This window comes from Cavia porcellus, unplaced genomic scaffold (genome assembly GCF_034190915.1).
Source record: "Cavia porcellus strain 051 isolate PalLab524CR breed Dunkin Hartley unplaced genomic scaffold, mCavPor4.1 scaffold_7, whole genome shotgun sequence".
In the NCBI taxonomy this organism is placed as follows: domain Eukaryota; kingdom Metazoa; phylum Chordata; class Mammalia; order Rodentia; family Caviidae; genus Cavia; species Cavia porcellus.
The window spans coordinates 45,648,921-45,662,051 of NW_026947490.1; the positions used below are offsets into that span (position 1 = coordinate 45,648,921).

General features: G+C 34.8%; 1 protein-coding gene across 1 annotated transcript; it reads left to right on the forward strand.

Annotated features, from left to right (window-relative positions):
* The first annotated feature begins 9,883 nt into the window (after positions 1-9,883).
* Cd1b1 (CD1b1 molecule) lies at positions 9,884-12,729 on the forward strand. The gene is given in 6 exon segments (NM_001172849.1): positions 9,884-9,944; positions 10,185-10,451; positions 11,022-11,300; positions 11,491-11,769; positions 11,997-12,090; positions 12,708-12,729. Coding segments are annotated over 6 exon segments (1,002 nt in total).
* Positions 12,730-13,131: the final 402 nt, after the last annotated feature.

The window sequence follows — 13,131 nt, forward strand, 5'->3', positions numbered from 1 at the left end:
TTTTCACCACATCCTCTTCAGGACATGATATTTTTTATTTTTGGTTTCCTTTATCTTGGATATTAGTGGGATTCATCTCAAGAATGCAGTGATGGTTCAACATGCACAAATCACTAAATGTAATCCACCATATCAATAGGGCCAAAAGTAAGAATCACATGATCATTTCTATAGATGTAGAAAAAGCTATGATAAGGTCCAACACTCATTAATGATATAAACCCTACAGAAACTCTGAATAGTCTTTACCTCAATATGATAAAAGCCATCTAAGACAAACCAACAGTTGGCATCCTATTAAATGGCCAAGAACTGAAAGCTTTTACTCTAAAATCAGGAACAAAGGAAGGATGTCAAATATCACCATGTTTATTCAATATAGTGCTGGAAATACTAGGCAGAGAATTTAGATAAGAGAAAGACATAAAATGAGCAAGGACTAGAAAAGAGGAAGTTAAATTATCATGATTTGCAGATGACATGATACTCTACATAGAAGACCCAAAATATTCAATTGAAAGACTTCTAGGTATAATAACTAAATTCAGCAATGTAGCTGGATACAAATCCCACACTCAAAAAAAAAATAACATTCAAATGTACAAATAAAAAAAATCACTGAGAGGGAAATAGGAAACCACACACTCCACAATAGCATCTAAAAAATTAAATATTTAATCATTCTAACAAAAGAAGTAAAAGACCTAATCAGTGAAAATTATAATACTCTGAAAAAGAAATTGAAGTAGATCTCAGAAAATGGAAAAACTCCTTATTAATGCATAGGAAGAACAAATATTTTGAAAATGATGATTCTTTCAAATTTGCTATATAGATTTAATGCAATTTCAGGCAAAATGCCACCAACATACCTCACAAATCTAGAGAAATCATAACTAAAATTCACCAGAAACCAGAAGAGACCTAGAATAGCAAAGAAAATTCTGGATGACAAAAGTAAGGCATCACAGTCCCTGAGTTGACGTTACACTACAAAGCTACTTTAATAAAATTAGCATGGTACTGAGAAAAAAAAAAAAAAACAGACCTGAAGATCAATGGCATTTATTAGAATAGACTACTACAACTGCAAATACATTCAGCTGCCTTGTCTTTTACAAAGGGAACAAACAATTCACTGGAAGAAACATAACCTCTTTATCAAGTGATGCTGGAAAAAGTGGCTCTCTGTATGCCAAAAACTAAAACTAGATCCATAGCTATCAACATGCACTAACCAAAGTCAAAGTGTATCAAATATCTAAATATTAAAACAGAAAGATTCAATCTGCTGAATGACAAAGTAGTTAGAAATCTGAACACATAGTGTAGGCAGAGATTGGAAGTCCTATTTAACCCAGCTATTCCACTTCTGGATATATACCCATAAGAATTGAAAAACCATATCACAATGATATATGTGCATACATGTCTATAGTAGCACAATTTGTAATAACCAGATCTTCTAAACAACGTAAATGCTCATCAATTGAGGAATGGATAAAAAGATGTGGAACTTTTATACAACACAGTACTACTTAGTCATAAAGAATGATCACACTGAGGCCTTTATAGGCAAATGGATGAGACTTTAGACCATACTGAAAAGGTTCTCATAGCAAGGAGAAATGTCATTTACACATGTGAATCTGAATTGATTTACTTATGAATATAGTCTGAAGTTGCATCCATTTACTTACAAATATCTCGAGTATATCTTTTTTGTTGACTAGCATTCCATTGTATAAAAGTGCCGTGCATTTTTATTCATTTCTCATTTGATGGGCATTTTGGCTGGTTTCCAAGATTGAATTATTAGAAATTGTTCTACTATATATGTTGTTGCACATATATCACTATGGTATGGTGTTTTAAATACTTCTGGGAAAATACCCAGAAGGGGAAAAACTGGGATAAGTATGACCTATAATTTTAGATGCCTGAGGAATCTCCATTCTGATTCCCACAGTGATTGCATCCATGTGCACTCTTAATAACAGTGCAGAGGAGTACTATTTACCCTACAGCACCTGCAGAATTTGTTAATGATTGATTTCTTATTGATAGCCATTCTTTCCAGGGTGAGATGGAAGCACAGTGTTCTCATAGTTTGCATTACTTGAATATCTTGATTTGTTGAACATTTTAAAAAATGTACTATTTGTACTTCTTATGAGAGATGAGTATTCATGTGAGATGCTCATTTTTTATCATGCGTTTTAATTTGGGGGGATGTTTTTTTCAATTCTTTATATGTTCTAGATAGAAGTCCTTTGTCTTAGGACTATTGGCTAAATTTTTTCCATGATGTGGGTAGCCTCTCTCCTCCATTGGTGGTTTTCTTTTGCTTTGCAAACTGTTATAAATAAGATGCAAATCCAGTTGGTGATTATTTGAAGCATTTCCTGTGAAGCTGGGTTTTACTTATGAACTCTTTACCTGCATCTATGTCTGCAAGATTTCTACCTATTATCTCTTCCAGTACATTTAGTGTTTCTGTTTTAATATTTAAATCTTGGTTGTATTTTGATTTTAGTTTAGGGTGTGGTGACAGAATTGTTCCTAGTTTTAATATCCAGCATATGGAAACCCAGTTTTTCTAGCATCAGTGAACATGTTTAGTCTCTTTGTTAAAGATAAGTTGTCTGAGTGCATTTGCAGTTGAGTCTGAATCTTCTAACTTGTTCTACTATTCTTTAGGTCTGTTTTATTGCCAGGACCATGAAGATTTTATCATGGTAGCTTTGTAGCATAATTTCAAATCAGAGATTGTGATGCCTCTCGCATTGCTTTTGTTTCCCAGCATATTCTTTGCTATTTTAGGTGTCTTTTCTTTCCCTTTTTGATGAAGTTAGACAAGAGTTTATCAGTTTTATTTATTCAAAGAATAAGTTATTTAATTAATCACATTTTGTATTCTTTTCTTGATATATATTGCATAAATTTCTGCTGAGAACTTTATAATTTCCTCCCTCACACAGGCTTTGAGTTTTTGTTACTCTTCTTTTTCTAGAAGCTTAAAGTGTAACTTTAGATTGTTTATTTGTGCTATTTCTTTTTCCTGATATTAGAATACACTGCTATAAATTTCCCTCTTAGGATTGCTTCCAGTACATCTCATAATTTTCAGTATGTTATATCTGCATTCCCAATTAATTGTAAATGCTACTTCATTTCTTCCTTTTTTATCTGTGACCCATTGGTTATTTTGGAGGGTGTTATTTAATTTCCACATGCTTATAGAGTTTTTGCAGTATCTTATTGCATGAATTTCCAATTTCATTGCATTATGATCAGATGGTATTCATGGGATAATTCCAATTCCTTTACATTTATTTAAACATAGTCTTTAACATTGTATATTGTCTATTTCAGAGAATGTCCTATGTGAAACTGAGAAGAATATGTATTCTGATGATGTTGGGTGGAACAATGGAAAAATCTACTAAGTTCATTTATTCACAGATTTGGATAAATTCTGTTATTTGCTTGCTGATTTTTTTTCAGTGAATCTATGTCTTTTTGACAATGGAGTTTTGAATTTTCCTATTACAATCATGTTATTGCTTGATTTTTATGCCTACCAATAACTGTCATATATTTGAGTGGTCCAGTATTTGTTATATACATATTTATGATTTTTAGCTCTTCCTGTTGAAGTTTTCCCCCTAACAAATATGTAGTGAAATACTTTATCTCTTTAATTATTCTTGGTTTGAAGTTTACATTTTCTGTAAACATTATAGCTGCGTCTGTTTTTCCTGGGTTCTTGGAAGATTGCTTTCCCAAGTTTGACTTTCAATCTATGAATTTCTTTTTTTGTTAAATATGCTTTTTATACACAGAATATTTTTAAATCATTTTTCTTTATCTGTTCTTACAGTCTGTTTCTATTGATTGATGAAAGGGTAATTGTGCTGCCTCCAGGTTTCTGATTGACCTCAATCTATTTTATGTTATTCTTCTTTGCTTCACATTTTAACTGCTGGAATGCTTTTAAATGGTCTCTTGATCTTGACCACTTTCTTTTCTTAATCACTTATACAATTTTGTTTTCAAGATCTCCGATTGTATCCTCTAGTTCAATCTGTTACATACATTTTCAATGGATGTTTTAATCGCTTGGATTTCAGGCTGAATCTGATTTATGGATTCCACTTATTTCCAATGTTAAGGATTTTTTTGTTTGCATCATTTTAAAAGGTCATTTATTATTTTATTTGTCTATAGTCAAATATCTTTGATTTAAACATCATTTCTTTTTCTACCTGAGAGACTATTTTCTCCATAGACTTTTGCACTTCTCTTTTCACTTGTTACTGTTTCAGAAAGTTAATTCTTTCATCTCCAATTTCATCTATTTCATTTAGTTTTGGCTTGTCCTCAGTGGGATGGAGGTCTGGAGTTTGATTTTACTTTGCATCTTGTTTCCTATTTTCTCTTTATTATTTTATATTTTAATTTTATTTTCCATGTATATGCTTGACAATTTCTTATGATATGTAACTTTATCATTAGTATTGAGGCTTCTCTAGCAGACATCTCTATCTTCTCCATGGATGTCCTTCAGATGTAGGTGCTTATTCATAGCTAGTCCAAGAACCTACCTTCCCCATTTGTAAAGGATGCAAACATTACTTTATTTAGCTCCTAATCTTTTGATGTTGGCTGTGGTGATGATTATGACCCCATAGTGTTATATGGCGAAGGAAAAATGTTTATAATATGCAGGCAATACTGGCTAAAATATTACAGTTATTAATAACAAAAGCTTGAAATACAGTTTAACTCCTGTAAAACCATGGTAAATATAAGGCTATTATGTGTTCAGAAATACTCATTTTACTGGTTGATTTTGCATTGTACAATTTTCCTAAGATTATTTATTAGTACTATAATTTGGGGTTTTATTTCTGTGTGTTCATGTCATCATAAAACAGTAACAATTTTACTCAGTATTTTCAGATTTATGTCTTTGACTGTATTTGCTTTTATTGGTTGATTACTTTTGCAAGTCCTTCCAGTCCTTAACATAGAAGTGATAAGATTGTGCATTCCCATCTTGTATCAGATGTACAAAGTATGTTTTATGTTATCTTTCATTTATTATTATGTTAGCTTTGAAGTTTTCATAGACAACATTTATTCTGTTGAATAAATTTCCATTTGTACCTAATAAGTTGACATTTAATTAAAAATTGGGGGCAATTTTCATAATTTTCTGCATCAACTGAGATAACCTTATTATTTGCTGTTAAGGCAAATTTTAGAATAATTATTGTATTTCTTATTGAATGCTCTAAAGAAACAAAGGAGAATGTATTTCTTTTTACCTATATTCTCATCAAACTTTCATTCATGCACAAGTGGCCCTCTGTCTTGTGCTCCTTCATTAAGACAGAATTGCCAATCTGCATGTGAATTTTTTGTTCACACACAGGCTCGTATATTGGTACCAAATATGACTAATGGCAAATGATGTCCTTCAAGTTTTGCTGGGCAGTGGCTTTTGAAGACATTAAGTGCCATGCATTCGTTTGTTGATCTTTGTCTTCGTGTCCTATTGAATTGTTTTAATTACATTTTTCTCATTGCTGAGACAAAATATTTGAAGTTTAAAATTAATGGAGGAAAGGTTAATTTAGTTCATGGTTTGTAAATGTTTCAGTATGTGATCAGCTGGTTCAAGGCAGGGTGACATTATAAAGGGACAACAATGCATAGCAGCAGAAAACAATACCAAAAATTGTAAGGGTAAGCCTTCTTTCCTCCTTTATATTGTAATTCAGTTTACCTGCTTAAGGTGGGTGTAGTACTCATATTCTTAATCCTAGCACTAGACAATGAATCAATCATATACTGTAGATTCAGCTGCCTCCAAAAAACTTGCCTGTCTTCCTCACCGTATGAGTCTTTGGGAAACATTCAAACAGAAACCATAACATGAATGGATTAGTACCCTGAGCTGAACTTAAAACCAAGGAAAAGATGATTAAAGTGAAAAGAATGCTGGCATGAGTCACAGAAGTGTGGTTCAAATTGACAAAACTTGGCCCTGAGGAGAAACCATAATGTCACCCTGAGACACAGCACAGAGGATTCAGAATCTCCCTTCCTTCTGGTATTTTTTTTTTTTTTTTTTGGCTTTAAGGCACGTGTCCCTTGGACTGTGCTAGACCCTGGAGCATCCTGTGAATGTATTTAGCGTCTATTCCAGGGTGACTGTAATACCTATCTGTTGTTACTGCCTTATGTCATTCATGTCATGGGGGGAACGGAGTCTACTTGATATTGTAGCGTGTCTTTGGTGTCATTATTGTATTAAAATTTATTCTTGCATGTGAATCTACATTCTATGTAATACACTGGGGAGTACTATCCAAAATAAAAGGTGTAGGATGAAAAAAAAAATCATGTGGATGACAACTGACAGCCTCTGCCTTGTCTCTATCTGTCATCTAAAAAATAGAGCCTGATGTGATGAACTCTTTGAATACTGGTAAAAGATAGTTACTTTGATTTCAGAATATTTGTTCTGAATTTTCTAAGAGGCAATGAGAAATTTTCATGTAAAATGAATAATAATGTATTTATTTTCAGTAGTAGAGAATGTTGCATCACTCATTGTGCATTTTTAACCCATATAATAGAGTTAATAACTGATATACTTAATATCACTTATTACTACATTTATTCCAGGAAAAACATTAGGCAGCTCAAATTTTAAGTGTTTCAACATTAAGGATAATCATTCAAGCCAATCTTAATGAGCACAGTTCATATTTTTCAATTGTGTTCTAAATATATATTTTAAAATTGTCAAGGTCATAATAATACTAGATAGATGCTAATGTCTTACGGTAAACATCTATGATTGCTTGCCACAACATACTTGGTTCTTTCCTCCACCTAAAATACCCTTTGGAAATATTGTAAGGCATGAATAAGAGATAAGGTTCTCATCACACTACGTGTTTCCTTAACAAAGGAGTAGCAGTGTGGCTACGTTTCCTCTGACTTTGACTTAGTATAGAGACACAAAGGTATTGTTCCTAGAATTTTACTTATCTCAAAAATATTTACTATTTAAAATTTCTTAGCTTAAGAGTACCTGAAGTGAAGACATCATAAAAATAGCAAGTGCCAATATTTTCCACTAAAAATTCTACAGTATAAATTAATTTTGTTAAGATTATAAATTGTAGTATTTGTCACGTTTGATTCTAGTATTTTTTTCTGTGTTTTTTCAGGTTCAGAAAATCATTTGCTAACATATGAATGAATGTCAATAAAGCTTCAACATACCTACTGTTGTCTGTATCTCCCATTCACTGTTTTGTGTTTCAAAATGTCTATAAGGGTGCATAAATTTCAAAATGTCTATAAGGGTGCATGCTTTATGATTCTTATTTTTCTTAGCCCTGTATTTAAAATTCAAAATTCTTGGGTACAAAACTGTTTCAACATGTCAGTTTCACATGTTGGTTTCACAAAATAAAGAAAAGAACATGCTGTTAATTCTTAAGCCTCCTTCTTTTGTCTACGATTTTTCTCTCACCTGCCTCTACATATTTCTGAAAATACTCCAATCCTCCTTTTCTTCATGTGTCAGATTTAACCCCTTGGAGTATCTGTGCTAAACTCAAGCTGCTTAATATGTAGCAAATTACTAAAATCACTATTCTCTCACATGTCCAAGCTGACCTTTGATTAAGTGCCGAGAGTCAGTCTAAAATCTAAAATGTACTTCTCCTTTTATAGAAACTGAAAATATAAAACCCTTTAACATTGTCTTGATCATTTCTCTATAGTTTTATGTTTCATTTGCTTCTCCCTTAGCCTTATATTGTTGCTCTCAGAGCTCACTCATGTTCACAGTGCGGGTTTGGTTGGACTGGAATTAGCATTCACAACCTTCAAACTTATGACAGCTCATGACATATCTTTAATTTTCATTCAGACTTTTGAAAGTAGAAAACAGAGACCCAGGTCTCACCAATAAAAATAATTGACAAAGCATTATGAGAAACTCGATATATGTTTACTGTAATAATAGCTAGAAATAAATTTATTCAAATAATTTTGTGGTTTCTAACTTTTCTGTAAATTTGTGATGTTTTGTTCACCATCTTGTGAAGTGAGGTCTTTGTGGTTTCTATCTTTTCCATAGATTTCTTTTTTATATATAATATTTGCATTAAGTTCATGAAAAGCAATGCCAAATCTTTATGAAACTTGACATGAAAACAAAATGAAAGTTTATCAGGCAGAGGGCACATTAACACATAAACATAATACCACTAAAGAGAATTAATCCCTAGAAAGAAACCTGTGTATCTACAGCCATCTTAACAAGATTGCCCAAAATGCATATTTGAGAAAAGAAACTTTTCTCCTCAAATAGTCCTGGGGAAACTGGATATCTACATATAAAAAATTGACTCTAGCCTCATTCTTTCCTTGAGCCTTAATCATTCATGGTATATTTGTTCCTTTCAAAGTGTATAGAGAGGTTAATGATTCAGAAAGTTTAAAATATTCATAAAAGAATCCATGTAAATGCTGAAGTGTATAATATTAGACATGAAGAAAACAGCAACAAAGAACTCCATATAAGCAGTATTTTAATATGGTATTAAATACTGTATTAATATTTTAAAACAGCATTTTACCACTGTTTTAATAACGAAGACTCTTTCCATATTTTGATAGTTTTCTAGATGGTCTGAGAGTACTATATACTGTAATGTCCCTCAATCCACTGAAATTTTTGTACAGATTTAAAATTATTAGATTAAGGGCTAAGGATCTGGCTCAACAGCATAGCATGCTATTGGCAAGTGCGAGGTTATGAGTTTGATTCTAGGACAAAACAAAAGAAAACAAACAAAAATAACCTGACCTAGTGTTGCAATCCTGTAGTCCCAGAACTCTGGAGGCTGAGGTAGGAGGATTACTGTGAGTTTGAGACCTACCTGGGCTACAATGTGAGCTTAAGGCCAACCTGAACTGCCTCGCACTCTCCAAAAAGACAAAAAAAAAAAAAAAAAAAAAAAAAAAAAAATTTAAAAAAGACCAGACCACCAATTACTGGATTAAAGGCATTCTAGGGTCATTAGCCTCCATTTATTAAAAAAAGAGACAATCTTGTCAAAAAATAAGCTAGAATAAGACTTATTTTTGCCATATTTTGAATGGTTCAGGATTTTAATCTATGTGGTATCTACTATATTTTTCCCCCCAGACTTAGGTGCCTTGGCTGATTTTATAGTCACAGTTGAACATTATACAGAGTGGGTTAAAGTGGAAGTCAAAATATGAAAATGGAAAACCAGACACAGAAACCTGGGACTTGCCGACCTAGACAATGATGAAATAGGAAAGTGAAGACAAAGAACCCTGGGAAGAGGTAATGGGACAATAGAAAGGACAGGACAAGAGATGGAGAGATGCTCATTTGCGTGGATAAATGATGAATATATTCCCAGGAAGAAGCACGACAGAGATAGAGCAGGCATTTAGAATTTTTTGCTCATCTAGATCTATCAATAATGGCTTATGCAAGTGGAGAGAACTTTCTAGCCACACAGGGATTTTCAGAGCTCACATGAAGAAAGCTGAGGACAGTGAGAGAAACTAGGACTCAGGGAGAATCAGTCTGAAAGTCAGGACCACAGGGGAAATGAAAGATGAAGTAGGAGAACCTGGAGAGTGGGAGGAAAATGATTCATTGATACAAAATTTCTATGAGGAAGAGATTGTCATTTGGAAAAGAGAGGAAGTCACTACTACGAAGTACAGAGCATAAAAGAGTTGCTAAACTCAGAGATCAAACACAAACTGAGGTAAACAAGATCTCTCTCTCTCTCTCTCTCTCAGAGAAATGCTGCTCCTGGCACTGGCATTGCTTGCATTTCTCTTCCCTGCTGGTGACACTCAGAATGGTAAGAGGAGCTCTGGCAGCTCCTGACTATGATGCATGAGATCGGATAAAGACAGGCTGTGCTCAACAGGAAGCACTGAGGTTCTGAGTCCTGAAATCTCCAGGCTCTTCTACCATGGTGGAATTGGGGTGGGAACCTGAGGCTCTGGGGCTCTCAGATTTTTTACAGATTCAGAGTTGTGTTGTCTTTTCTTCTTGCTCTTTCTTTCTTTTCACCACTTTATGATTCCTATTTTCACAGCCTTACAGTGGCCAACTTCTGTCCATGGCATCCAAATCTCATCCTTTTTCAACCATACCATGGCACAAAGTCGATGCTCAGGCTGGTTGGGAAATATGGAGCTTGGTAGCTTTGACAGCGACACAGGCACTATCATATTTAAGAAACCCTGGTCTAAAGCAAACTTCAGCAATGAAGAGGTTTTGGAGTTGGAGGAGCTATTTCAAGTCTACATGTTGGGATTCATCAGAGAAGTACAGGAACGTATGAGCGATTTCCAGATGGAATGTGAGCACACTTCTAAAATTGAGGGGCAGGAGATTTTCAAGTGTTCTATTCTCTCTTGCTTCAGGACATGGATATTTTTTGTCCTTTCACCTTCTCTCAGCTGCTCTTTTTAGAGAAGTCTCTTCCTATGTTCCATACTCCACAATGTATTCTTGTATATGCTGCCTCTGCACTCATCTCTGACAGATAAAGGGCTCCATTTTTTGACCAATCCCTGGACTGTCTTATGTGAACCTGCACCCTACTTTCCCACACTGTGCCTCTGTGATCTAAATTGTGCCTTCCTTGTCTCATTCATTGTTTTTACCTTCTCGTCCCTTTCTTTCCTCTCCAGATCACCTGGTGATTCATTCTGGAATGTTGTGCTTATGCTCCTTTGTACCTTCTTTTCCTTCTGCTTCTCTTCTCTCATCTTATCTCTCCATACATTTCACCCTGCCTTCATGACATGCATACCACCTTCTGATACAATTTACTGAAGCTTTCTAAGTGCTGCAGTGATTTTAGTTCTACCTACCTCTTTCTTTTTCTATACTGTTATTAGTACTTATCTGTTTTTCTTCTCCACAGATCCCTTTGAGATCCAGGGCATTGCAGGCTGTGAACTGATTTCTGGAGGAACCATTGATTTCTTCCTGAGAGGAGCTTTAGAGGGACTAGATTTCTTGAGTATTAAGAATTCTACATGTTGGCCTGCCCCAGAAGGTGGCACCAAGGCAAAAAAATTCTGTACTTTAATATTACAGTACAAAGGAATCTGGGATATTATGGAAAATCTCCTCACAAAAACTTGTCCCAGGTATCTGTTGAGTGTCCTAGAGTCAGGAAAGCCAGATATACAGAAACAAGGTTGGTACTGTTTTGTTTTACTTGTGTCACTTCCTTTAATTCTAAGTGGAAGGGTACTAGACGGGCTTGCTCAATAACTGAACTCACTCTAAAAGTGTGGATGAAGCAAGACCCAAAGCTGTATGTTTCTGAACCAACTGTTCTCCGCTTAGTTATAACATGACACTCTTTTTGCCCATTTCTGTCCCAGTGAAGCCTGATGCCTGGCTGTCCCAGGGACCGAGCCCAGGGCCGGGCCTTCTGCAGCTGGTGTGCCATGTGTCTGGCTTCTACCCAAAGCCTGTGTGGGTGATGTGGATGCGGGGTGAGCAGGAGCAGCCTGAAACTCAGAAAGGGGACGTCCTGCCCAATGCTGATGAGACATGGTATCTCCAAGTGACCCTGGATGTAGCGGCTGAGGAGGCTGCTGGACTGTCTTGCCGAGTGAAGCACAGCAGCCTGGAAGGGCAGGACATCATCCTCTACTGGGGTGAGGAAAGGATGGGGCTCACCCTGGAAATGGTGGGAGATGGTAAAAGGGTTAAATGAAGAGAGGGAGAGATAATAAGAAGAGATGCTTAGTATTGGGAAGGAGAGGTGGGAGAGGAGGAAAGGGTTTTAGAGAATGAAGCATACATAAGAGGTTTAAGGAAGGAATGGAGTCATGTGTGGTTATGATTTGATATGACATTCTCTCCCCTCTGTCTCACCCACCAGGACACTCCATCTCCATTGGCTGGATCATTTTGGCAGTACTAGTACCTTGTTTGATTGTTTTGGTGTTATTTGTATTATGGTTTTATAGGCGCTGGTAAGTTTTTATTTTTTTAATTTTTTTTTCCATACAGCTTGCTAACTCTACCTTTTACCTAGTAACAGGACATTTGCCTTCATCTTTCCCCAGGTGTTCACCTGTTATCTTTAGTCCCTTGTGTAAAGCAGACTCATAAATTCTCTTTAAAATACACATAGTTAAAATTTTTACCAGTTGTTTATGTTAAGTACATTCATACATTTTTGGAACCATTACCATCTTCCATCTCCAGTACTTTCCTCTTGAAAAGCAGACTCTGCTTTCCTTTTTAACAACTCTTCATTCTTGTCCTTGTTTAGTGCCTGATAACAATCATTCTACTCCCCACTTCTGTGAGTTTTACTATTCCAGGTGTCTCAAATAGGAGTGTCACACAACAGTTTTGTTTTCTTGCCTGGTATCTTTCATACAGCCATATGTTCTCAAGTTTCATGCAGTTTCTAGCCTACCTATAATTTTTCATTGCATAGACACACACCATCTTTCATGTATACATTATTCATTTGGGACACTTTGGCTGATTCTACTGCATAATGGTTCTCTGAATGTATATTTATCAATACCTTTTATTTTGAGATATTTATTCATATATTTTTGGTTTTATATTTTTACAGGTCATATGAGGATATCTTGTGATCTCTCAGTGTCTCATTTTTATGAGTTTTCATTAGTTCCAGGATATCTAGAATTTTGGATCATGAATCCAGGAGTCAATGCTCTTACAGCATTGTGCATATCCACTGTTTTTGATGTCAAAGACTGAATTTGTTGTAAGCTGCATCACAATGTATGTCAACAAAAGAAACATATGTTATTATATTTTGAGATTTTTATAAATAAAAAACATGTGCCCAGGTTTTATCCCTTATTGGGATATGTGTTTGGTATTTTTCTTGTGGTTGACAATGTGCTTTATATGTTTTACTCTATTAATTTGCAGTTACATTTTTTCAACTGAGAAAACAAACTTCTCTGTTTGCAAGTTATATATCTTTCTTCATAATTTATATATGTGGATTCAATCTGTAAATATTTTGT